This window comes from Sus scrofa, chromosome 14 (assembly GCF_054392235.1).
Source record: "Sus scrofa isolate SSC_HxYL_T2T_F1_AM1 chromosome 14, Sscrofa_HxYL_maternal_Yorkshire_Landrace_v2.0, whole genome shotgun sequence".
Lineage (NCBI taxonomy): Eukaryota > Metazoa > Chordata > Mammalia > Artiodactyla > Suidae > Sus > Sus scrofa.
The window spans coordinates 64,168,761-64,195,564 of NC_139396.1; the positions used below are offsets into that span (position 1 = coordinate 64,168,761).

Here is a 26,804-nt window from a genome sequence, read left to right on the forward strand (position 1 = left end):
AAATTCCACTTAGTCCTGGTATACAGTCCTTTTAAGATGCTGCTGAATTCTGTTTGCTAGTACTTTGTGGAGGATGTTGGCATCTGTATTCATTGGAGATGTTAGTGTGTAGTGCCTTTTCTGCCTTTGGTTTCAAGGTAGTGCGTACCTCATGGAATGAGTTTGAAAGTGTTCCCTCCTCTTTAATTTTTTTTGAGAGGAGTTTTAGGAAGATTGGTGTTAATTTTTCTTTAAATGTTTGATAAAATTCACACTTGTAACCACCTAGTTTTGATTTTTCTTTCTTGGGCAGTTTTAGATTACTGGTTCCATCTCCTTGCTACTTACAAGTCTATTCAGGTTTTGGTGGGTTGTGTTTTAGGAATTTATCCATTTACTTTAGGTTAGCTGATCTGTTGGTGTACAGTTCTTCATAGTATTCTCTTATGATCTTTTTTTTCTATCTCATTGGTTGTAATGTCCCCCTTTTAAATTCTAATTTCAATTATGTGGGTCTTCTCTCCTTTTTTCCTTAGGCAGTCCAACTTAAAGGTTTGTCAGTTCTGATTATTTGAACCAACTCTTACTTTTGTTAATTTTTCTATTGCTTTTCTATTCTCTATATTGTTTTTCTCCAATCTTGAGTTCCTTTGAGTTTAGTTTGTTCTTCTCTTATAGATCCTTAAGGTACAAAATTAGATTGTAGAGTTGGGATTTTTCTTCTCTTAACATAAGCATTTCCAATTATAAATTTCTCTCTTAGCAATGCTTCCACTGCATCAATAATTTTTTTGTATGTTTGCATCATGTTCTTTTGTCTTGAGATATCTGCTGATTTTTCTTGTGTTTTTTTTTTTCCTTTGATTCATTGGTTGTCAGAGTGTTTAAATTTCCATTTATTGGTTCCCCTTGGGGCTCAGTGGAAATGAAACCAACTAGTATCCATGAGGATGCGGGTTCAATCCTTGGTCCCACTCAGTGGGTTAAGGATCCAACATTGCCTCAAGCTGTGTGTATGCCCCAGATGTGGCTCAGATCCTGTGCTGGTATGGCTGTGGGGTAGGCTGGCAGCTGTAGCTCCAATTCAACCCCTAGCCTGGGAACTTCCATATGCTGCACCTGCAGGCCTAAAAATAAAAAGTAAGAAAAAAAATAAATTTCCATTTATTTCTGGATTTCCTAGTTTTCCTTCTGCTATTGATTTCTAGCTTTATTCCATTGTGATTGGGAAAGATACTTTTTGTTTGATTTCAGTCTTTTGAAATATATTGACTTATGAGTTCCTGCCATGGTGCAGTGTGTTAAGAATCCAATTGCAGCAGCTTAGATCACTGCAGAGGTGTGGGTTTGCTCCCCCAGCCCAGTGCAGTGGGTTAGAGGATCCAGTGCAGGTCACAGCTGTGGCTCAGATTCAGTCCCTGGCCTGGGAACTTCTATATGCTGTGGGTGTGGCCATAAAATTTAAAAAAATGTATTGATTTGTTTTGTGTCCTAACATATGCTCTACGTGAAGAATGTTCTGTGTATACTTGAGGAAAATGTGCATTCTGGGTGTTCTATATGTTTGTTAAGTCCACCTGGTCTATAATGTTGTTCAAGTCCTCTATTTCCTTATTGATTTTCTGTCTGGTTATTCTATTGGTTTACCTTTTAACAAGATCCTTCTGGACGTGTTAAGATGGCCTCTAGGAAGTAGAGGCAGGGAGACCAGTGGGAGGTTACAGTGTCAATCCAGGAGAGATGTGAGTTGGACCAGGATCAGTCGGACTGGGACAGTGCTGGTGGAGGGCATGAGAAATGGTTGGACTCTGGGCACATTTTGATGGCAGAGCCAAAAGAGCCAGTAAAATGGCTTTTTAGAAGTTGGAACTAGGAAAAGAAATTTGCCCAAGGCCTTACAGCTAGTAAATGACTGAGCCAGGATTTGAACCCAGGTCTGTCTGACCCCCAGTTCTTTTAGCTCTTGATTACCCACTGTGCTTCTCTGAAAGTACTCCTGACCCAGCTGCCTGGACAGCCACCCCCAAGCCTCCCTGACAGTCTACTGTCAACCACTGTTTACCTTGAAATCACTCCCTCTGCCTCTATTCCCAAAGGATATCCAAGTTTGGGTGCTGGGAGCGAAGGAAAGAAGGAGAGTGGAGAGTTGAGCAAATGCTCTTGAGACCATGTGGGGTTATCAGCATGTTGTAGAAGGAGCTCAACCTCTGGAGTCACATAAACCTGAGTCTAAGCCCTCACTCCACTCCTCACCCGCTTTGTGACGCTGGGCAAGTCATGCCACCTCTCTGTGCCTTTGTTTGCTCCAGGGATCTTTATGCTGTGCTCTGTTTACCCATGATTATAGTGACAAGAAAGCATCTTTTCAGCTAAAATATTCTATCAGAGCAGAAGTCAATCATGATCCTTCAAGCCATTCATTCCTCAAACAACTTTATTGGGTATCTAATGTGTGCTGGAACCATAGGCATAAAGCAAGGAGATACAGAGTGCTTGTCCTCATGGGGTCCACAGTTTGGCAGGGGTGACAGGTGCTGGCAAAATCATCAGAAATCTGATGGATGTTACTAAAGCAGCCACTCACTGTGGGAACCCAAACAGGGGAATTTAATCTGAATAGGTGATGTTTCAGCGAGGACCAGAATGACAGTAAAGGAGACCAGATGTGAAGCTCTAGGCAGGGTAATGACCTGCAGGCAGGTTATATCTATTGCAGGCACACTGTGCTCCAGGCTTTATGCTCAGCACATGATGTGCATTAGCCTGGTCAGGCCTCCCATTGCCCCTTGTAGGTGCTGTCCTACAAGCCCTTTGTCCAGTGAGGAAACTAAGGTTCAGAGAGGTAACATAATGGCCTGTGCGGGGTGGGGGGGGGAGTACACCTAGGAGCTAGAGGAGCCAGGATATTGCAGCTGCAGCCAGAATGGGAAACCCTGTTAAAAGTTGTGAATTCCAGTTGCTTCCTTTCTGGGTGGTCTTGGGTGGGCTAATTCATATTCCTGAGCCTTAATTCCCCCATTTGTAAAGAGGGTCAGTTCTACAAGCTTGGTTAGTTTTCAGACTCAGAAATGCTGCTGGCAAAGCCCAGTTTGGAGCTTGCTGGGCTCAGAGGTTGGGAGCTGTTCATGGGGCAGGTGCTGACTTGGTTGTGTGGGGCGGGGGTGGTGTGCCAGCTCTGGAGTGGGCACCGCCATGTGTTTTTCTGGAGAACATGGCCAGGGATGCCTTGGATTCTATCTTCCCCTCCAGGAGGGAACCAATAAGAAGGGGGAGAGAGGCATCGAGAGCCCTAGACTGCTTTCAGATGGGTGCATGGATGTGCTGGCCCAGCTGGGTCTGGGTGGGCCACAGGGCAGCCAGAAAGGGAGTAGATATCCAATCTATCAAGGTGGATAGATTCAGGACCCCCATGTCACAGCCCTGGTAGTGGAGAGTTGGAACTGGAACTTGAGGTCATCTTCTGACCTGCTCAACCTCAAGATGAACAGACTGAGGCATGAGAGGGGAGAAACACTTTGCTAAAGTACTATGGTGACCTAGGCAGGCACAGTGGAACCCAGAATCCAACAAAGCAAAAGGGCATTTACTCCACCAGAGTGTCACCTCTGTTAGCAGAGGCGGGGCTGTCCTTTTAGCGCTGAGTCCCTTGTGCCTGGCACGTCATAGGTACTCGATAAATACAGTTGACTGAGTGAGTAAAGTATGAAAAGCACACAGCCTGGGGAGTCAGACCCGGCTTGGATTCTGTCTCTATTCTGGGCCAGCTCTACCTTTCTGGATGAATTTCTACATGTTGCTGAGCCTCTGTTTCCCAAAATAAGGTCACAAATCCAGCTCGGATGTGCCTGAGCAAGGATTTGAACCCAGGCTTACTGGATTCCAGGGCTGATTTTTCAAATGACACCCTCCTGATTTTTTTTTCTTTCTTTTTTTGGCTGCCCCATGACATATGGAGTTCCTGGGCCAGGGATTAGATTGGAGTCACAGTTGTGACCTGTGTTGCAGCTGTAGCAATGCTGGATCCTTTTAACCCACTGTGCCAGGCTGGGGATGGAACCTGCATCCTGGTACTGCAGAGATGTTGCAAACCCTGTTGCACTACAGCCAGAACTCCCTGATTTTTTTATATATCTGTTTCATTCATCCATCCATCCACTCACTTAGAAAATATTTATGGAGACCGACTATGCACCAGGCAGTGTTCTGGGCTCCATGGACAAAGGCAGACAAGGCCCTGCCCTCAGGTAACTTATGCTCTAGAAGATGAGGACAGACAGTAAACAAACAAATAGGACAGGAAGTACTCTGAAGGAACCCCAATAGCGGATGGGTGGAATTGGAGGTGGGTTGCCTTGGATGACGTAGTCAGGGAAGGAGGTGGCATTTCGTATGACACCCCCAAAAAAGCCCATCATACAAAGATCCTGAAAAAATAATTCAGCATGAAGTGTGGCAGGCCTCAGCGCTACAGAAAACACAGCAGGAAAAGTGCAGAAGGAAAAAGCAGTTACCAAAACATCCCAAACAGCTGAGAAGGCTGTGGTGGGGGTGGGCGCTAAAGCCCTGGTGGGCGTCTGCACCCCGAGTGGTCATGGGTCTCCCCCTCCGGTGCCTCTGTCCTCCAGGTGAAACAGATCATGGAGGAGGCCGTCACGCGCAAGTTTGTCCATGAAGACAGCAGCCACATCATCTCCTTCTGCGGTGAGTCAGTGGCCGTGGCCTTGAAAAGCAGCTTCTTTCTTTGTGGGCTGTCTTGGAGATATGGTGTCTTTGAGCAAAGGTTCTCAGTCATTCTTTTGCTTTGCAACTGCAGAGTTATTTTCAGATTCCCAAGGGACTCCATTAGGGAATTTGGAAATAGAGAAAGGTTTAGAGAAGAATTTAAGGATGACATCCATGCCCTGAGAAGAGATAATCCGTAGTTGACTCGGAGGGATGCCTGCCCTCCTGTGAGCTCCATTCACGCCGACCCAACCCTGCAAACAGGGGGTCTCGCATCTGAGGGATGGTCTCCGAGTCCCTTTCCATCCAGGTAAAGAGAGAGGATGGATGGGGGCTTTAAACAAAAAAAAGTAAGGAAAGAGCCACAGACATCCTGAGGGATCGCGTCCAGCTGGCTCAGCAAAGAGGCAGGCCCCCGGGAGCAGAGCATGACTCAGACTTCTCCCCTTGAACCTGTGAGGCCCACAGTGTTCCAGAAGTAACCTCACTGCCAGCTTCTTACTGTACTTTCCCAGTGGCCAGAGGCACGTGGCTTGTGTGTCCCTGAAGTCAGGCAGGATTCAGCATATAAGCAGTGTGTACGGATATGTGCAAGTGTTTCTTCCTTCTCCCCGAAAACCTTTTCATTTTGTGATTGGAGTGTATCATAATGAAGGGTATGCTGTAATGCCCCTCTCAGAGTCTTGGTCGTATGGAGGGGCCCAGCGGCTTCTGTCCAGATGGCTGGGGACACCACCCGTGGGCCTGCAACTGGCCAAGTGCATATTGTGACCTGGGGAATCGCTGATGTCACCTAAGCCCCCAAGAAGTGGCAGAGGTGGGATTTGAATGGAGGTGGGAGCTGTGCAGGAGACCATGTTGGGCAAGATCTTATTTTTTTAGGTAGATAAATTCATATGTGTATATATATATATTCACACACATACATACACATACACTCGTATCTAGAAATATTTTATGTATATAAAAATAGATAATGCATGCACACATATTTTTATACATACGTATGTGTCTGAGAATATATATCTATATAAATATATAGATCTCTGGCTTTTTTTTTTCTACTGGACATTTTTATTTGCTAAAAAAGCATATTATGCTTGTCTATTTCTAGACTTGCAAGCATACCTACCAATTAAAGGCTTAATAGAGAGTGATAAAAATCATAATTCCCTGATCAAAGTTTCTCAGGGACAGTAATCTGCTGGCACTAAATGAAGCCCTAAGGATGTCCTTGAGGTTTCCTTTGTCCGTTGTTCTTTATGAGCCATTGTCAGGAAGAGTAGAATAAGGTCTACAGACTGGGATGCATCAGGAACTTATTCAGTAGACACAAATGAGAAGTCCAGGTATGTAAGCAAGAATGAGGATATTTTAGAGGTCTTCACCTGGAGGATTTTAAATCCACAGGCAGATTCAGCAGTATGCTGACAATCCTTCAAAGCCAAGTCATGGCTAACAACAACAAAAAAGAGGCAGAAGACAAACGGACTGAAATTTCTGAACATTTCTTCTTGCACATGGCATGACCCTGGCCAGGCTCTTAACCCTGGCCATGCTGACATCCTCTCCTATGTAATGATGGTAACTAGAACACTCACTTCATGGGTTTTGCCACAGGGATCAGGGGAGGTAAGCCTTAACATTGGTCTGATACCCAGCAGGTGCCCAATAAGAAGTAGCTCTTCTAATAAACTCACACTTTCTCATAAACATTGATTATGCTCCTAGTACACAACAGAGCGAGCTAGCTCCCAGTGCTGTGTGTAAGACAGAAAGTAAGGAGATACTTAATTGAAGGGTGTGAAGACACCAGATATAAGATAGGGGCCATGAGAATGACCTGCACCGGGTATGGTTCTTAGAAAGGAACACTGAAGCCCAGAGAGGGAAAGTGATTTACCTGAGGTCACATAGCAAGTCAGTGGTAGAGCCCAGGCTACACCCCAGGTCTCCTATTTGAGGAGGGGTGGTCAGGGCACCCAGGGGAAACAGAAATGGGAAGACTATGATTGAATCCTCTCTTCAGAGGCCCTTCATGGATGGAGGCACAAGTGTTGTGGGCACAACTTGGGCCCAGACTGGTGTTTGAATCCCAACTCCATCACTTATTTGCTGGGTGGCTCTGGGCAATTTGGTTCCCCTCTGGAAGGCTTAGTTTCACATTTGAAAAATGGGAATAGTTTTCCTTTCTGCCTGGCTGTGGCAGAGACTGAATGAGATTCATCATATTAGCTGTTACTGGAGTCATAGTAGTTACGACGACATTGTGATTCTTTAAGGCAGATGAAGTTCAGCAGTCACATGGTCCAGGCTGCCCTCCCTCAGAAACAGGAGTAATAGGTAATGTTCATAAAACACACTCTATGTGCCAGGCTATATATGAAGTGCTTTCCATGCATTTTTTTTTTCCAGTTCATTGTAACAGTAATCTTACAAGGTTAATGTTCATACCATCCCTGTCTTATAGATAAGGAAACTGAGGCCCGAGGAGGGGACTTAATCCCCCCTGCCCCCTGCCATCACACAGCTGGTTAGTGGCTGGGAGAGGATGTGAACAAGATGGTGTGACCTGGGACAGCAACTGTGGATTCACCAATAAGCTCTCTTGCTTCGCGGCACCTGATGATGGAGAGGCATACTGCCTTTTCCCCAGATGCTGTCATGGAATTTGTAATTCTGGAGGCCCCAGCTATTTAAGAAACCTGTGTGTGGCTGAAGCTCTGAGCCAGGTTGGGTGCTGGGGAACATGGACAGGCCCACTGACGGTTGTGTCCCCATAGCGGCTGTGGAGGCCTGTGTCCTGCATGGACTGCGGAGGCGGGCGGCTGGCTTCCTGCGCAGCAACAAGATTGCAGCTCTCTTCATGAAAGTGGGCAAGAGCTTCCCACCGGCTGAGGAGCTGAGCCGCAAGGTCCAGGACCTGGAGCAGCTGATTGAGAGCACGTGAGTGCTGAGCACGGGGTATGAGCTGGGGCACCCCCAGAGGACAACCCATGCTCCTCCCTGGGCTCTGGGAGAGCCTGCACCTTCTGGCACTCTCTCTACTCTCCATTCTGCTCCTCAAACCCAAGACTCTTTCCCACCCCAGGGCCTTTGCACATGCTGTGCCCTCCACCCAGTTAACACCCTTCATCTTCCCTGGCTGGTTTCTTGTCATCACTCAGACCTTACTCTAGGGAAGGGTAAATTCCAGCCCTCACCCCATCTCTCTTTTATATCACTCTGTTTTCTTCCCAATTATTGCCATCTATTTATTCACTTGTTTTCTGTTTACTCAGTCGTTATGCATCTCCCCCACTTAACTCTGGACCCCACAAAGGCAGGCAGCTGTATCCATGTTATTCCCCACTGGGTCCCCAACATCTGTGACAGTGCTCAGCACCTGGGAAATGCCCAAGAAACAATTGTTGAATGAATAAATGCCTACTGTGAGCCACACCTGTTCCAAATGCAGGAAGACCAGAGTTTAATAAAACCGATATGGTCTCTGCTTGGACCAGGTGCTCCCAGCAGCCATTGAAGGGGATGTTGTCTTCACAGCTGATTTTGTGTACTGGGGGAATGCTCATGGCCTGAGAGTGTATACCTGAGTGCCTTTCACTGGAGCCACCCCCCCCATCCTGACTGCACAGCCAGGCCCCCCAGCATCCTGACTTGGAGCCTGGTCAGGGATGGCAAATAGGTTGCAACCCCGGTTGGTGCTAGTGGCTTCCCGGAGAACTGTGTTGTAAAAGGTTCTGGAGTGGGCTTCATAGGAAAGAGTTCATGGATTGATTAGTCATGTCTCTTACAGGCAAGAGAAGGGAGGGAGAGGCACGCTTGCCGTATGTTTGCCCTCTCTGCCATGGGTGATTATTCCACTTCACTGGGTGAAAAGTGGCCCTTTTCTTGCCCTTCATGCCCTGCCAGGCCCCAGGCTGCTGGCCAGAACTGCATGATGGGTTTTGGCATTGCCAGCTCCCGTTTGGAATCTGATTCCCCAGTCACTTGGTCTTTAGGTGCCTTCCAGTCCACCTGCTAAGTTCCCAGGTGTTTGCTGATAACTTCTTAAGGGGTTGGATTTCCACGGACCTTCTATAATATGGGGAGCGACTTTCTAATGGAATGAGAGATGTCCATTCCAGGTGCCCATGTGTTCATTTGTGCAGTCACTCATTCTTGACCGTATTTACTGAGCCCCTCCTTTATGCCAGGCACTGCGCTGTGCCCTGGATACAGGCGTAAATAGGGCCAAGGCTTGCCACAGGGTAGACTCTCAGTAAGCATTTTATTGAAAAAGCAGTTGAATTGCATAGTCTATGCCCTCGAGGTTATGGTGTGGAGGGGAAGACAGAAGAGTGAATGGGAAGTTAAGCTGCAGAGACTGAGGGAGCACAGAGGAGGGGCTCCTCCCCAGCTTTGGCTGGTGCAGGAGGGTTTCCTATAGGAGGGGCTCCCCTTGCTGAGACCTCAAGAGTGAGAAGGGGTCAGCAAGTGAATAGGGTGGGAAAGGAAGCCACAAAGAAGCAACAGCCTACAAAAGTCCTAAGATGAGAGATGGCAGCCTCAGGGATCTGCAGATATTTCTGTCTGGCTGCATCGTGGGATCAGAGGCAGGGAGTGGTAAGGAGGTGGCTGGAGAGGTGAACAGGGGCAAGGTCATGAAGCACCCTGCCTGGCATATAAAAAAGCTTGCTTCTCCAGAACAGTGGGGAGCCACCAAAAGACCTGTAACCCCAGATTCTTCTCATCCAGCACTCCTCAGCCAGCACTTCTCAGCAGAGAGAGAAAAAAAGATAGAAATTTCAGTATGAGAATCTAGCTCGCCCATCAACAGTATATGAAAGTGTCAGTTTTACCACATCTCCACGCTCACTGAGTATTATTATTTTTTCAAAACTTTTCCCCTTTTCCAGGAGCAATGTAGGCTGTTGTTATTGTTCTAGTTGCCGTTCCTTCCTTTTTTAGAGAAATTGGACACTTCCATTTATGTATTCATCCTATTGGATTTCCTTTTTTTGTGAGTATCTATTCTCTCCCGTTACTGGTCTTAAAGGCGAAACCAGATCCAGGGCCTCCAGGAGAATGTACGGAAGCTGCCGAAACTGCCCAACCTGTCCCCACTCGCCATCAAGCACCTGTGGATCCGTACAGCCTTGTTTGAGAAGGTCCTAGACAAAATTGTGCATTACCTTGTGGAAAACAGCAGGTGAGGGGAAAGTGAGACACCTGGGTGCGCTCTGCCTCCACCTGCTGGCCATGTTGGAAATTGCATCCTCTTGCACAAAGCTGCTTTCTTTTTCCCCTTGATATACACTTGATTTGAAAGTGATTAAATAAGGGCCTTCTGAATGTTTGATGCTAAACTAGCCTAGCTTCGAACCTTAAGAAGATTCAGGTGCTTAATAGAAATGCGGGGTCTTGGGAATTGGGGTGGACTATAACAATCCCTCAATCTTAGAGATGTTTCTTTTCCCATGAATTAAGCCCACGGTCTATTCATTGTATGGTCCATGGGGAGTCACTTAGCTTCTCTTATGCCTCTGTTGTCTCTTTGGGTGCATGGAAGAGGATGGGAATTGCTGACACTCTGGAGAAGAAACAAGAAAAGGAATTAATACAGAGCATCTTGAAAATGCATAGTGGCTTTTAACATTTTCTCTCCAAATCAGATTGACCTGGAATAAAGGTTTAGTAGTATGAATCCTCTTGGCAGTCACTCATCCATGGAGTAAATGTTTAATGAGCATCTACTATGTGCCAGGTCCTAACCTAGATGTTGGAGATACATTGGTCTTGCCTGTTATGTTAAAGAGCTTGGATGTATGAAAGGAACAGTGGGGAGCTACTGAAGAATCTATAATCTGAAGCTCCTCCTGGCCAGTACGCCTCTCCAGAAAGAGGAAGAAAAAGAGAGAGAGAAATGTATCTGAAAATCTTTCCATCTTTCAGCATGTGAAAATGCCTGTTTAACCAAATCCTCACACACCATTCGTGTCATTGTCATCTTCTATTTTTTGCCCGTTTGCTAGGAAAATATGAATGAAAGTACAGAGCAAAGTCCCCATCATGAAGCTCACGTTGTAGCAAAGAAAACAGGCAAATAGTAATTGTGATAATATGTGATAAGTGTGCCAATATAGGTTTACTCTCCTCTGGTTGGTCAGGGGAAGTGTCCTGGAAGATGGGACAGCTAAGCTTCAATTTGAGGGACATGTAGGCAATTAACCAGCTGAAGGGGGTGGGAAAGAGTGTCCCCATCAGAGGGAATAGCAGGTGCAAAGTTTGGAGGCAGGAGAAGAACTGAAGGAAGTCCAGGCCCTGCAGCTCCCGTTAACCTGTTCACCTTCTGGTGAATTGTCCTGTGTTCCCTGCCTTGTTATGGGGCCAGGGTCTCTGTAGTTATTGCCTTTGGCATATGATCTTGTGTTTTCCTGCTGAAAAAGTTGGTCATATTTATTTAGTGATTTATTTGAACAGCAGTACCAACCTAATATGTCTTCATTAAACTTTTTTTTTTTTTATGCTTTTTAGGGCCATACCTGCGGCGTATGGAAATTCCCAGGCTAGAGGTCAAGTGGGAGCTACAGCTTCTGGCCTATGCCACAGCCACAGCAACACAGGATCTGTGCCATGTCTGTGACCTACACCGCAGTTCACAGCTGCACTGGATCCTTAACCCCCTAAGCAAGGCCAGAGATCATACCTCATGGTTACTAGTCAGATTAGTTTCTGCTGCGCCACAGTGGGAACTCCTTCATTAAACATTTTATTTTGGATTGTTTGTTTGTTTGTTTGGCTGCATCCAAGGCATGCAGAAGTTCCTGGGTCAGGGATCAAAAATGCACCACAGCAGTAACCAGAACCACAGCAGTGACAATGCTGAGTCCTTACCTGCTGACCCACTAGGGAACCCCTCATTTTGGATTTTAGATTCACATAGAAGTTGCAACAGTACAGTGTTCTCACCTACCCTCAGCACTAACATCCTGTGTAAGTGCAGTGCAAGTCTCAAAACCAGGAAATTGCCATTGACACGACACTGTCGACTACACTACAGTCTTCTTTTTCTTTTTTTTCTTTTTTGCTGTATAGTTCTTTGAAATTTTATCACATGCATACTTTTATATAACCAGTACCACACTCAAAATACAGAACTGTTCTAAAGAAACCTGTCACCCCAAAGAAATTCCCTCGGGCTACTCTTTGTAGTCAAATCTTACTCCTAACCCTACCTGCTATTTTTAAGGCACTATTTTCAAATTATGATCATACAACTTCTGATTTTTTGGAATAAAAAACCTACTGGTAGACCGGAAAATATCTTGAAGTATTATCTTTAGATCTAACACCACAATCGATAAACTCGATATTGAGCATGTCCAGGGCATATAAGTTCTGCCTCAGCCAATATTCTGGCTGATTGAAGATTTCTTTGGGATAAAATTACAATCATGTTGTTACCAAGTTGGATGCTTACTTCTCCCAACAACCCAAGTGAGTTCTGTCATCCTTCACTTTTTACAGCTGAGGACACTGAAGCTCAGATAGGTAGTCACCTGCCCAGGGACACACAGTGAGAGAGAGAGTAGCCAAGCAGGGCTCCTACTCAGGGCCTGTGTTCTTCATCCGCTGCCACAGGATGGGAAGAAGAGCCAAGCTGGCCGACTGTAGCTCACATCCACCTGCTGTGTGGCCCCATTTACCCTCTCTGGGCCTGAGATACCTCAGGAGATCAGAAAAAGGTCCTTTCCAGTTCTGAAATTCTGTTAGTTCCTAGACTGTATGAGTTTGCAAAGATTTAGAAACCAGTACCCAACAACCCCAGTGAACAAGAAACCAAAGCCACTCACCACAAACATTGTATTGATGGCGTTGCAGGTTATTTGGAAGAGTCAGAGGCAGGGGGTCATGTTTGAGCATGTCAGGCCAATGTTGTCTGCATTAGTTATCTAAATGGTAAGCCCTGTTAATACAGCTTTTGAAGGCACACCACAGCTAAAAAGCATTTTATTGCTTCAGTAATCTTAGAATGTCTGGGAGCTCCTGCTATGACACAACAGAATTGGCAGTGTTTTGGAAGCGCTGGGACTTGGGTTTGATTCCCATCCTGGCACAGTGTCTTAAAGATCCATAGCCATGGCTTAGGTGGCTACTGAAGTTCAGATCTGATCCCTGGCCCAGGAGCTCCATATGTCGCACAGCTGCCAAAAATGAAGACAAAAAAAAAAAAAAAAAAAAAACAACTTAGAAGGTCTGACATCATCTGAGCCTCTAAGCAACTTCTCATCTGAAATGGAAGATGCAGTAGAGGCTGACAGACCAGCCGGGCCTTCTAATGATTATTCATGACTCTCATAGGGCTTTTTCACAGCCACAGATTAAGCAGTTACAAGCCAAACACTGTGCTAAGTGCCTTGCATCGGTTGTCCATCTCTGACTTTCTTTGATAGCCTTATGAGATATTATTATTATCCCCATTTTACAGATGGGGCAGCTGAGGCTCACAGAGCTGAGTGACCAAAGGGGCCTTGAATCCAGTCTGTCTGCTTTTAACCACCAGGCTGTAGTCAGTTGTGCGCCCTCTGCTGGTCGCCATCCCAACCTGCATGTCCTTTCCTCTCACTAGTAAGTATTACGAGAAGGAAGCTCTCCTGATGGACCCCGTGGACGGCCCCATCCTTGCTTCTTTGTTAGGTAAGTGGTCCAGTGCCTTGAGCTTCATCTGGATCTGTGGTCTCGCCTAGCAGGGGCACCTCCCAAGGGCCTCTCTCGCCTCCCTCCAGCCTCCCCCTTCAAAACTGCTCCCTGCCTCTTGCTTTCAGGGTAATGTTCTGGTCTCTTTAGCAGGACCCTGTGCATGCTAGCGGCCTGGAGGGGAGGGGTGGTGAATTAAGTGGTCCATCTGATGGTATAAGGGAAGGCGGACTTTCCGGGGCGATGGGATCCCAGCCCCGTCTGCCCCGTAGTGGGGCCCTGCGCCCTGGAGTACACCAAGATGAAGACCTCTGATCACTTCTGGACGGATCCCTCTGCCGACGAGCTGGTCCAGAGGCACCGTATCCACAGCTCGCACCTGCGGCAGGACTCACCCACTAAGCGTCCTGCCCTCTGCGTGAGTCGGGTGGGTGGTGGGGCCCTAGGAGGGAGTCTGGCTGTGTTCTGGACTTGGCGTGGAGGTGGGCAGTGGGGTGGGGCCTTGGCGGTCTATCCAGACCTCATCTGCTACATCCTCTCATGTTGCCAGATCCAGAAGAGGCATTCGAGTAGCAGCATGGACGACCGGCCGTCCCTCTCTGCCCGTGACTATGTAGAGTCCCTGCACCAGAACTCCCGGGCCACCCTGCTCTATGGCAAGAACAATGTTCTGGTCCAGCCGGTGAGAGTTCATCTTGGGCCCGGTTCTTCCACTGGGAGGTGTGACTCCAGGTTACAGAGGAGTTCCCTCTGGTGCCAGGTTGTTTATCCATTTATCCATCCCTCCATCTTCTCATCCTTCTAGTCATCCATCTGTCAATATCTCCATCTCTCCACCTTTTTATCATAGGACATTTCCTTCTATCCATTCATCTATCCATCCGTCAGTATCTTTTCCCAGCCAGCCAGTCAACTCTCTTCCAGTCTCTGTATTCACTCATTGCCCTATCCATGCATCTACCCACCATTCTTTTATTCATCTGCCTGTATTTATATCCACCCTATCACCCATCCATCCATCCATCTACCCATCATTATAACCATCTATCCATTATCCATCCATCTTCATATCTATCATCCATTTGTCCATTTGTTTTCTAGTCCATCTATTCATCCACTTGTCTAGCCAGCCATCTATCCATTATTCTCTCTTATTGCTCACTCAGCAAACATTTATACTGAACCTGCTATGCTCTGGATGTGTAGGGTATTGAAATGAACATCTTTACAGCTAATATTTATGGAGTGCTTTCTATGTATCAGGCTCTGTGCTAAGTGTTTTTAAGTGTATTAACTCACTTAAATCTTACAATAACCATTCTAAGCAAGTAGTATTGGCATAGATGATAACACTGAAGCCCATATCAGGGGAAGTAAGGGGCAGGGTTACAATTTGAATTCAGGCCAGCAAATGCCAGAATCTATGCACTTACCAATCACCCTCTATGCCCCAACACTGGGTGAGGCCCCAGGGGTAGGTGGTGAGCAAGGGGTGTGCAGGCCTTACCCCCCACGTGATACCTCCTTTGCTGTCCCCTCTCTGGACTGTTGGGATCAGCATATTTGAGCTCAGCTGGGAGGAGGCAGTAGGAGAGCTGTCAGCCACGCCAACTCTGCCCTCACAGTTGCCATCACCAGGTGACCCTGAGCAAGTCACTTCTCCCTCAGAGTCTCAGTATTTGCATCTCAGTGGCATGAGATCCTATTTCCTCAAACCTAAAAACCATGAATTTATGATGCATAATTTTTTTTAACACAAGCTACAGGAAATTTAAAATGCTATGAAACTATATACAGTGTTTTCTCACTACTTGGATTTTTTTGTCTTTCCTAGGGCTGTGCCCGCAGCATATGGAGGTTCCCAGGCTAGTGGTGTAATTGGAGCTGTAGCCACCAGCCACAGCAATGCTGGACCTGAGCTGCGTCTGCGACCTACACCACAGCTCACGGCAACACCGGATCCTTAACCCACTGAGCGAGACCAGGGATCAAACTCACAACCTCATGGTTCCTAGATGGGTTCATTAACCACTGAGCCATGAAAGGAACTCCTGAAATTTTATTTTATGCTTTTTGGAAGAGGTCTTCTAGACTTATGTAGAAATTTTTTTTTTTTTTGGAGTTCCTGTCTTGGCTCGGTGGAAATGAATCTGAGTAGCATCCATGAGGATGCAGGTTCGATTCCTGGCCTCGCTCAGTGGGTTAAGGATCCAGCATTGCCGTGAGCTGTGGTGTAGACCTCAGACGTGCAGCTCTGATCTGTCATTGCTGTGGCTGTGGCATAGGCTGGTGGCTATAGCTCTGATTCAACCCCTAGCCTGGAAACCTCCACATGCCACGGGTGTGGGCCTAGAAATACAAAAGACCAAAAAAAAAAAAAAAAAAAAAAAAAAGAAAAGAAATTATTTTTTTAAAGCATGCATTATGCTCCTAAGTGCACATAAGGGAAAATAGAATTGAAGTACATTAGTTAAGAAAGTCTCAAAACTTCTTCACATTCCAGGATTCCAATCTTTTGTATCACTTTTTGACTCCGAGTCATCACAGTCTTTATTTTTCTATCTAATATAGTTTTCTGTCCCATCAAGAGAAAGCGTCAGCAAATTATAGCCTGTGGGCCAAATGTGGCCCTCCACTTGTTTTTGTTAATAAGTTTTATTGGCACACAGCCATGCCTATTAGTTTATGTATTGCATACGGCTGCTTTCACACTATAATGGCAGAATTGAGTGGCTGCAGCAGAACCTGTATAGCTCACAAAGCTAAAATTATTCCCTATCAGACCCTTTACAGAAAAAGCTTGTAGACCTCTGATCAAGAGGACCGGAGGTGCAGCCTTTCCTCTTGATTGTTGCTATACAAGAAAACCTAGAGTAGTGGGCATCCCTGTGGTGGTGACTGATGTGGCAGCTTAACAGATAAAATATTAGTCCTCCACTGCTCTGTGCCTAGCCTTCCCATGTACATAATCACTTTTCTATTCGGATCTCAGTCTAATCTTTTTCAAGACCTTTAAAACACCTGTCCACCACATGTGAAGTACCAACCGCTGCACAAAACTTAATTGAAGTGACAGCAGTACAAATAGCTGTAACTGAGTTTGTATGAGATCAGGCAAAGACAACTATGTCACAGTGGTAAGATGCCACTGATTATAAGAGGCACCCCCATTGCAGGTACATGGACATGTGAAAGACAATTGTGCATCTTAGAATTGATGAAATACAGTAAGGATGCTTCCTCCTGGGGTTGCAGGTGGGGGTGATAAAATTGAGATGACGTGTGGAACTGAGCCATCCTCTGTACACCCTAGGTGCTCGGTAAATGTTGGTTGTACATTCTAGGTGCTCAGTAAATGTTGCTTGTCTCTCTTCGTGTGTTGTGGAGATGAATTGAGGGGAGGGGAGGAGGGCTGCTTCTTATGTGTGAGGCCTGGAGACAGCCTCCTCCACCACACCTCACTTGGAATAAAACAGAGCAGGTGAGAAGCCCTGCAGGCAAATTGGGAAGGCAGAGGATAGAGCTGCTGGGTGGGGAGTGTGGTGGGGGTATTGGGGGAGGGGGTTTCTGGATAATGTTGGTGGGATGGGACATAGAACCCAGCTTCTATCTCTTTCTCACTTAAGCCTGGCCAAAGTGACAACAGATATGCCTTCTGTTTTGGAAAGGGTGTCGTGGAAAGGACAGAGCCCCTTCCTGGTGCTTAAGATCCCCCTGCCCTGGCCCCAGCCTTGCACTGTGGCCATTGGAACACATGAAAGTGTTGGGTAGGTGGCCTCACAGCTAGACTCTAGGACCAAACCCATCCTGGTGGTTGGCTGAAAACAGCTTTGCTTAGCATGGCCACCTGGAGGCCTTGGAAGGAAAGAGCCAGCTTCTTAGTTCTGGTTGTGTCTCCTGTAGTCACCTAGGCCAGGGCCCACATCCACTGTGAGGCCGGCACTAAAACCAGGCCTGGGTCCTCCCTTCCCTGCAGAGGGACGACATGGAGGCTGTCCCAGGGTACCTGTCCCTGCACCAGACAGCTGACGTCATGACTTTGAAGTGGACGCCCAACCAGCTGATGAACGGGTCTATGGGGGACCTGGACTATGAGAAGAGGTAAGGCACTTACCACTTCTCTTCCACTGTGCATCCTCCTGGTCTCTCCCCTTGACACAGCAAAGTGTGTGCCCTGTCCTCTGTGCTGGGCCCCTGCCCCTGCTCTGGTTGTTGTGACCGCTTGTCCCAGCCTCCCAGCAGCTGTGGCCTCATGGGTAATTCAAGAGGATCTGGGAACTGACTGGAAGCTTAGGGTATGAGTCAGGCAAACTGAGCAAAACGCCACCCAGAGAGAGAAGTGGTAACAAAGATCTCCTAAGCTCACAAATGGCCAATACTCCCCAGTCTCCTGCCACCTTCTCCATCACTCAGTGCAGAAGGGGGGCAGAGGTGGTAGGTGTGAATGTTTGGTCCTGGACTGCATCTCCTGTGATGCCCTGCAAGTTGTAAGACCAGCAAAGCCCTTGAAGTCATGCTCCAAAGAAACCTGAGGGCCAGGGATTCCCTGCCTGAGCTCCCCTGTATTCCAGCATGACTAGGGGAAGCTTAAGAAAAACACAGGGAAACCACCGTGCAGAGATGCAGCCAGCCCAATGCTTTCAGCTGGACGAGTCTTGGCTGCTGGTGGGAAAGAGCAGCAATGGGTTTTGCTGCTCTCAGTCCACATCAGGTCCTATTTTTATTGTACATTTTCTTGATTTCTTTAAAATTTTGATTATAAGGAATTTCTAGCATAAAAATAGACAGAACTCAAGTATCTATCACACAGCCCTAACAGCCATCCCTGCATCCCCTCTCCCCTGCATAAATCCTACAGCTGCAGACATCATGGGATTATAGGAGATGTATGTATGTAGGTATTAAGGACTCTTCCAAGGGATGTAACCAGCATAGCATTATTGCATTCTGTTTAATATTTTTTTCAAATTAAAGACAGGTATTCCTTTTTTTAAAATTGAAATACAGTTGGTTTACAGTGTTGTGTTGATTTCTGCTGTGCAGCAAAGTGATTCAGTTACATGTATATACATTCTTTTTTATAGTCTTTTCCATTATGGTTTATCTCCACACACTGAATATAGTTCCCTGTGCTACGCAGCAGGACCTTGTTGTTTAGCCACTCTCTATGTAATAGTTTGCATCCGCTAATCCCAAACTTCCAAGTCCATCCCTTCCCTACACTCCCCCAACCCCTACCCCGTGTTCTATTCAATGTTTGGTCTCAGTGTGATTAATGCCAGGCTTTAATGCCATTCTCTAAGCCAATCCCTTCCTGGGAAGAAGTTACCATCTGTCCTCAGAGAGGGTCACTGGGAGGTGCGGTCAGTCCTTGGCTAAGCCAGATAATTCAGCTCCAGCCAGACTTGTGAGTTTCTGATGGAGAAACCCTCAGGGAGTGAAAGTATGGGGGCTGAGGAAATGCTCTTGGCCTTGAACCTTATCTCAGCCTATTCATCTGAAACCTCAAGATGGCCCCTTCCCTGACCACCCCGCTGAGGTCGAATCACACGGAGCCCCGGATCTCCTTCGTAGCATTTACGAAATCATAATAACTCTGTGTCTGTTTGTGTTCCAACTGTCTCGCCCTTTAGACCTCAGGCCCATGAAGGCAAGCAAGCTGTTTTGCTCACGTCTTCTCCCCAGCATCTGGCATAGACTATAGCACATAATAGGTGCTCAGATAATCTTTGTGAAACAAAGCAAGGAAGTCAGGGGACCTGGATTCCTTTATCAAATGTTAACTGAGCACCTATTATGTGCTAGATACTGTGCTAGGTCCAGGAGAGATAGCAAATACATAAAAAGAGAGGGAAATCTATCTTTTCAGAGTTTGCACTGTGTTTACATTTTACTGAAAGAGACAATGAATACGCAAGTAAATGAATAAATACATGTGATGGGACCAAGTCCTTGCTCAGCCCTCACCTTGCTGGGTTACCCAGGGTACCTCACTCCTCCTCTCCCCCTGGACACCTCAGTTTCCCCCTTCCTATCAAAAGAAGAGATTGGATAGGATGATCTCCCCAAAATGCAAAGGGTTCACCAAGGGTCTGCCAAGGCTCCCCAGACATTGACATGTTTTCTGCCAAACATCAAAGCTTTTGACAACACAAGCACCCGGTTTGTTGGTTGGACCTAAGCCCAGGCGTGTGTGGGCAGGAGCCTTTTGATGCTAATGTTTTTGGGAAAGGCGTTGGGCTCATTGGTTACTAAGCATCTTCCCTCCAGCTCAGATCATCCGGGACTCTCTGCATCATCTTTTCCTCTGTTTGTGAAGAAGTACATCATTCATGCTTCACTGTTTAGTTCAGGCTGAATCCACACTTGGAAGGTCACTGCTAATGGGGCTGGGGACTTCCCCATCTCTGGGCTCTGAACCCCTATCTGTCCTTGTTGTCTTTGCCTGGGACTGAAGCTCAGTGGAATAGAAATAGCCAGGTGCCAGAAGCATGGGTGTCAGCAAAAAGAGGGGCGCCCAGGGGCTCCAGCATCCCTTTGGGGACCAAGGGACAAGGAAGATAAGGGTTCTTGTCTGAGGAGGTTCAGAACCTCTTTCTGCTTTTCCCAGCCAGCCTTCCCTCTTGCACAACCAGGATCATAACTGCCCAGCTGGGCTTCCTGAGGTTTGAGAGAAAATATCACTAGAAAGGAGTCAAGTCTAGACTAGACTGGAGTCAAGTTTCAGCCTTGCCATGTGGAGCAACTGGAACCCTCGTGAGGGTCCAATCACTGCTGATCCACCTGCTTTGGAAGTTTGGAAGTTTCTTTTTTGATGGGATAAGGGGGTGCTGCACCTGCGGCATGTGGAAGGTCCCAGGCCAGGGATTGAATCTGCGCCATACCAGTGACAGCACCAGATCCTTTACCTGCTGGCCCCCAGGGAACTCCAGTTTGGAATTTTCTTATACCCTTGCCATATGACCCAGCAATTCCACTCTTGAAACTGTTGAAACCTGTAAAATAAAAACAGGAACTCGGAGTTCCCGTCGTGGCGCAGTGGTTAACGAATCCGACTAGGAACCATGAGGTTGCAGGTTCGGTCCCTGCCCTTGCTCAGTGGGTTAACGATCCGGCATTGCCGTGAGCTGTGATGTAGGTTGCAGACGCGGCTCGGATCCCGAGTTGCTGTGGCTCTGGCATAGGCCGGTGGCTACAGCTCCGATTCGACCCCTAGCCTGGGAACCTCCATATGCCGCGGGAGCGGCCCAAGAAATAGCAACAACAACAACAACAAAGACAAAAGACAAAAAAAAAAAAAGCAGAAACTCAACTCTTGTTCCTTTCCAGCTGAGTGACCTTGGGCAATCAACTTCACCTCCCTGAGCCTCAGTTTTTTCATCTGTAAAATGGGGCTGTGGTAATGGATTCTCTGAATATGCACCCACAGGAAGAATCAATAAGAAAATTCATGTAAAGGCTTTAGTAGGAAGCTGGCAGCTGGAGAGGCATCCAGGTCATGGGGCTACGGTGCTATTTCGATGAATCCAGAGGGACTGTGACCACAGAGCTCCTCCTTGCTGGTGTCTGGAGATAGTTGGAAACTTGCTTCATTTCCTGAGTGCCCCAAGATCCAGCATTCACTATTAATTCTGAGCATTCTTAAGCATCTTGTAGAAGTGAACAAAAATCGAGTCCCTTTCCAGGAGTTCAGCACCCCTTGAAGAGACAGAGGAGAAAACAGGCAATTGCAACCCTAGGTGATGGGCATGGTGTAGGAGCCAGGAAGAGATCTCCTGGCTAAGAGGTGGTGGCTTGTGAGGGGCCCTGCAGAGGCTGCTACTCAGAAAATGCTTGTATACTTGACCATCTTCCATGGACATTCACTCCATGGATCCTGATGAGCTTGATTCTGGTATAGACCAGTGCAGGAAGGGCCCTTGGAGAGCTTATATTCCAACTTCCTCATTTCACATCCAGCGAAACTGAGGCCCAGAGAGGAGGAGGGACTGGTTGAATTTAGGGGGCAGAGGTGGGATTTGAACCCTGTCTGACCTTGAAGCTTGTGTTCGTTTTGTCCTCCGAGAAGCAGACATTAGATAGGATTAGACGTGCAGGAGAGATGTAATGGGAGAGGCACTTGGGAAGGATAAAAGTGAAGAGCGGGAGGAGGCAATCAGAGCCTTTAGACCATGAAGCTGGTCTGACCCCTCTGAAGGAGTGGGGAAAGGAAGGAGGGCTGGCTAAGAAGAATCTCCAGTACTGAAGTTCTAACAGCATTTGGCCAGATAAGGTGGGAATCCCTGGGGTAAAATGGACCATTGGAGGCATCCCTGTCCTATAACAGCAGACCTACACTGGCACCTCCACATGCTTAGTCCTGACAGCAGCCCAAGGGAAGCATGACCTTGGCACAGACATGGTGGTGGAGCCACAGGGGTGGCCTCTGAAGCTTTTGGCCAGCTCCACTCCCCACAGCAAGATCTGAAGGAAATCTGAGCAGTGTAGTTCTGTGGTTGCCACAAAGCCCAAGTTCCTGTGGCCCTCACTGCCCACTGCGTTCTAAGGGAAAAGGCAATCTGTTTTGAGACAGTTGAGCTGTTGAGCTGGAAATGGGAAACGTTAAGTAAATAATCACAGGGACCATTCACCAAGTACTTTTTCACGTATTAGCACGGTGTTGAACCCCTTCAAATATGTGGTTCCATTTAATTCTCACAGCAACACTATGCAGTGGATGTTATAATTACCCTCATTTTATAGAAGAAGAAACTGGGGGTCATGGAAGCCTTCAAGTCACACAGCAGCCCTGTTGAGCGGCTGCTCTAACCACCTGGACACATGGTAGCCTGGAGTTAGTCAAGACTCTTAGACACTGGTGACAGGAAACCAGACTCAACCTGCCTTAAGCACTGGTTCACATAACTGAAAATTCCAGGGTGATGGCTTCAGGTATGGCTGGGTCCAGGAACTCAAATGATGAGGACCTAAACTCTTTCCATCTCTTGGGTCTACTTTCCTGACTATTGACTTCATTCCTAGGCAAGCTTTTTCTTGCCATGGTCCCCTAAATTTCTAAACTTCTGTCCTCCTTATCACTACTTTCCTAGCAGGAAGGAGCATCTCTTTCCCAGAGATTTCTAACATAAATCCAATTATTGAGTCTTAATGCTTCTGCTTAGGTCATGGGGCCATCACTAAACCAATCACAGTGGGCAGTGAACCAATCACACTGACAACATAGTGTCATATGGTGATTACCCATTCCTGGAGTCCTGGGGTGGAGGTTGGGAGAGGTCAACCTTAGTCACATGGACTGGGGGTGGAGAAGAGGGGTTCCTTGGAAAATTGGGATAGTGGGACCAGAAGAAGTAGAGCTATAGTCTGTGAAGACTGGGACATGGATATTGGGGATAGATGATCCTGGTGAGGAGGTTGAGGAGCCCATGGGTGTGGGCTTCCCCATGATGAATTGGGCAGACATCCTGCAAGCCTAACCCTCCCTCCGCTTCTAGCGTCTACTGGGACTACGCCATGACCATCCGCCTGGAGGAGATTGTCTACCTGCATTGCCACCAGCAAGGTAGGGACTTCAGGGAGAGCATGAGGCAGGGTGTTCTTCCTGGATCACCTGCCTCCCCCACCCCCTAATTACCTTTGAAGCCTCAGACAAGTGACTTTACCTCTCTGAACCTCAGTTTCCCCACTGTAAAATAGGGGTCATAATAGAGCACCTACTCATGGGATTCTTGTGAGGATCAGCAAGTGTTTGTTAAAGGCTCAGCACCAAACCCATGTATCAGGCATGGTTCTCACTACTAACATGCCTGTTACTTAATCGTCACAACAACCCTGTGGTGGGGCGCCATCATTCCCATTTTAGAAGTGAGGAATCAGGATGCAAAAGATACACTTCCTAAGCTCCACAATCTGGTCTCAAATCCAGGTCTTTGTCATTCCGAGGTCAGTGCTCTGAAGATCAAGGATTAATAATTAGACTGCTCCTTTATAGCTCAAGGAAGAATTTTTGTTTTGTTTGCTTTTTAGGGCTGCACTCACAGCATGTGGAGGTTCCCAGGCAAGGGGTCAAACTGGAGCTACAGCTGCCTGCCTACACCACAGCCACAGCAACTCCAGATCCCAGCCTCGTCTGAGACCTCCACCATAGCTCACGGCAACACCAGATCCTTACCCCACTGAGTAAGGCCAGGGATCGAACCTGCATTCTCATGGTTCCTAGACAGGTTCATTAACCACTGAGCCATGAAGGGAACTCCTAGGAAGGTATATTCTGAACAAGCAGAGGGCCATCTTGCTTTAGAAAGCAAGGAATCTGTGCCTCCTCACCAAGGCAGGAAAAACAGTGTTTTAAGCTTATTTAATGAGACAAACCTGGGTTCAGATCCAGGCTCTGCCACTCACCAGCTGTGTGACCTTGGGCAAGTTACATAACCTGTCTGAGCCTTAGTTTTATCATTTGAAAATAGGCAATAATAGTATGCTTCACAGGGCTCTTTTGAGTATTATAATAAAGGAACACCTTTAACATGCTGTGCATATGCAGTTGGTGCTTAATACATGCTAGGGAAAGTCAGCTACTGCCCTGGGTGGATCTGAAAACCTCCATACAAAAATAGATCTGGTCAATTTGTAGAGGGTACTTGAAGGACGTAGGGTGTTTGGGGGTATCTTTTTCCTTTGGTGGGTGACAGGAGGGAGGCCAACCACATTCTTGACCTTTTCCTGTAGTTCCCCAGTCAATGACCATGGTTGGTGGAATGTAGGGAACTCAGAGGAGGTGAGAATTGCCCCTGACCTTCTGCCCAGGCCTTTCCCAGAGCCTTAGAGCAAGAGCCCTGGGTCTGGCTGGGTGTGCCTGGGGGCGCCTATCACCATGCCTCATAGTGACTTCCTGCTGGGTCTCCTCTGGCCGGCTCATGGTGGCAGTGGACAGCGGCGGGACAGTGGTGTTGGTCAGCCAGGACGGGATCCAGAGGCCGCCCTTCCGCTTTCCCAAGGGAGGGCACCTCCTGCAGTTCCTCTCCTGCCTGGAGAATGGGCTGCTCCCTCACGGGCAGCTGGACCCGCCACTCTGGTCTCAGCGGGGGAAGGTGAGTGACTGTGGGGGCCCATGGAGCCTGGAGTGGGGATCAGCCATTGGGAGTGACCGTTCCTGCTCACAGCCCCCTATGTGGCCGCGTGGGTTCATGCATGCCCCAAGGAGACCCTCCAGCTGTGCAGGCTGTGGGGACAGGTGTGTCCCAGGGACCACGCATTGGGATGTGCTCTTCCAGGGCAAGGTATTTCCTAAACTGCGCAAGCGAAGCCCTCAGGGTTCGTCCGAATCCACGTCTTCAGACAAGGAAGATGACGAGGCCACGGATTACGTGTTCCGGATCATCTACCCCGGCATGCAGTCAGAATTCGGTGAGCTTTCCCAGTCCTGGGCCCCAGGGGCCCACCCATTAGTTGGTCTTGAGATTGACTTCAGCTACATGGAAACAGCCCACAAGAGATGTGGATTCTGGGGCTAGCAAGGGGGACCTGAAATCAGGAGATTGAGACCTTGGCGGCCTTGTTTCCCTGCCCCCCACGAATGAAAGCAAATAATCTCTCTATTTAGCTAAGATGTCCCTGGGCGCAAGGTGGCATGGGGTAGCGGCAGTGACATAGGCTCTGGAATCATGGTTGAACTTCAGCAAGTCTCTTCAGCCCCCGTGCCTCGGTTTCCCCATATGTAAAATGGGGATTTCCATATGGCACCTTTTCCATGGGACTCTCGCGAGGATCAAGTGAGATAAAGCACTTGGCACAGAGAGAAATTCAAATGTCAGCAGCTACTGTGTTGTGGTTGTTATTATTGTTTTACCTCAGTGTTTTGTTGTAAGGATTCAGTGAAATAATAAGCTGGTCAATGTGAAGCCCATCGAATGAGGCCTTGCACACAGTAGGCCTGCAGTACATGGCCATCCAGACAGCAGAAGGGAGGGGAAGCACGAGGTGCTGGTGCACCAGATCATAATATACGTCCAGCAGTTCCCATGGTGACTGCCGTGAAGTAAGTGCTTAGTGAGTGGAAACTGTCTGGTCAAGATCATCCTTACCAGAGGGCTATGGTGATGATGAAAGGAGTTCATTTTTTGAAAAGTTCTCAGAAGAAGTCCTGGCATTTCTGTTTGTTTGTTTTTTGCTTTTTAGGGCCACACCCACAGCACATGGAGGTTCCCAGGCTGGGGTCAAATTGGAGAAATACAGCTGCCGGCCTAGGCCACAGCCTCAGCAGTGCAGGATCCAAGCTGTGTCTACAGCCTACACCACAGCTCAAGGCAATGCTGGATCCTTAACCCACTGAGCAAGGCCAGGGATCAAACTTGCATCCTAATGGATCCTAGTCCGGTTTGTTAACCACTGATCCACGAAGGGAACTCCCAGGCCTGGCATTTTATTAAGCACTGTATGGATGTCTGTTAAACAAATCCACATTAAGTTAGAGGTTCTTTCTATAAACCTCCTTTTATTTAGCCCTCTGTAACCCTGTTGTTCCCATTTGATGGATAATGGCTCTGAGACTCCCTTTGTGACCACAGCAGGCAGTGAGAGGCTCTTTTGAAAGCAGTCATTCTCCCTGGTGAGGTTGGACTAGTTGTGCCAGGCCACTTAATGCTTTGGCTCACATCCATTGCTGTCGGAGCTGGGATGTGGGTAAGGTCTTGGGTTAGCCTGTGTTTTCATCCGTGTATTCCTTCGTGGCCAGTTAGGAGCAAAGCCTCATGTTCCTGTGGCCTTAAGAGCCATAGAGTGTCCTAAAGTGTTTATCACCATGCCTGTTTCTGGCCACAATCAGGGTCTGGAGTCGTCCCAGCCTCTCCGTGGTACCACGGCTCACACAGCCCCCCAGAGAGCTGGTTCATCAGAGGGGCCAGATGCCTTGTGGCTGCCTTCCCAGGCAGCTTGCTCCATGGGGCCTCATCCAACAAATAATTGTAAGCTCTTGCTGGGATCCAGGCTGGTGAATGTCTTACTTATTTGGGGATCACCCATGTTAGCCTGCCGTGGCCCCACCTGTGTCTGCAGAGCTGATGCTAGCTGCACCCGCCCACACCCTCAGTGTACGCAGCCAGCTGCCAGCCTTCCTGCCCTTTTGTCTGAGGGTGTCTCCAGCCACCAAGCTCCCTTCTGCACGCAGGTGGGATGGGTTATAATCAGTGCCTCCCTGGAGCAGCCCTTAGCCAGTGACTGGCAGGAGTTGGGTATAAACACCTCACCCCTGGGTGAAAACACTGTGAAATGTGTGTCTTGCACATGTCCTAAAGGTCCCCCCACGAGATCAAGCACTAGTTGCCCGTAGTGGTAGCCTACATGGCAACCAGTCTGTTACTCCCTTCACCTCTACCCTACCTGTGCTTCTTGGGAGCATCTCCCAACTTGCACTGGAATCCTTATCT

The 26,804-nt window shown here is 47.7% G+C and overlaps 1 protein-coding gene across 14 annotated transcripts in view; it reads left to right on the plus strand.

Moving 5' to 3' along the window:
• Window positions 1-26,804, plus strand: part of SGSM1 (small G protein signaling modulator 1) — a 92,864-nt gene that overhangs the window by 23,935 nt on the left and 42,125 nt on the right. For 6 of the 14 annotated variants that reach the window (XR_014826451.1, XR_014826452.1, XR_014826453.1 and 3 more), the window contains exons 3-12: window positions 4,605-4,680; window positions 7,485-7,647; window positions 9,740-9,892; window positions 13,313-13,380; window positions 13,653-13,798; window positions 13,931-14,062; window positions 17,357-17,481; window positions 22,875-22,942; window positions 24,307-24,470; window positions 24,654-24,786. Coding sequence is in view for 9 of the 14 variants with exons in the window: in XM_005670759.4 (XP_005670816.1) it covers window positions 4,605-4,680; window positions 7,485-7,647; window positions 9,740-9,892; window positions 13,313-13,380; window positions 13,653-13,798; window positions 13,931-14,062; window positions 17,357-17,481; window positions 22,875-22,942; window positions 24,307-24,470; window positions 24,654-24,786 (1,228 nt within the window). In the remaining 5 variants the exon portion in view is untranslated. Of the gene's footprint in view, window positions 1-4,604; window positions 4,681-6,111; window positions 6,286-7,171; window positions 7,648-9,739; window positions 9,893-13,312; window positions 13,381-13,534; window positions 13,808-13,930; window positions 14,063-17,356; window positions 17,482-22,874; window positions 22,943-24,306; window positions 24,471-24,653; window positions 24,787-26,804 lie in introns of those variants that run through there. The other 8 variants (XR_014826449.1, XR_014826450.1, XM_013982985.3 and 5 more) reach the window with 4 other exon arrangements.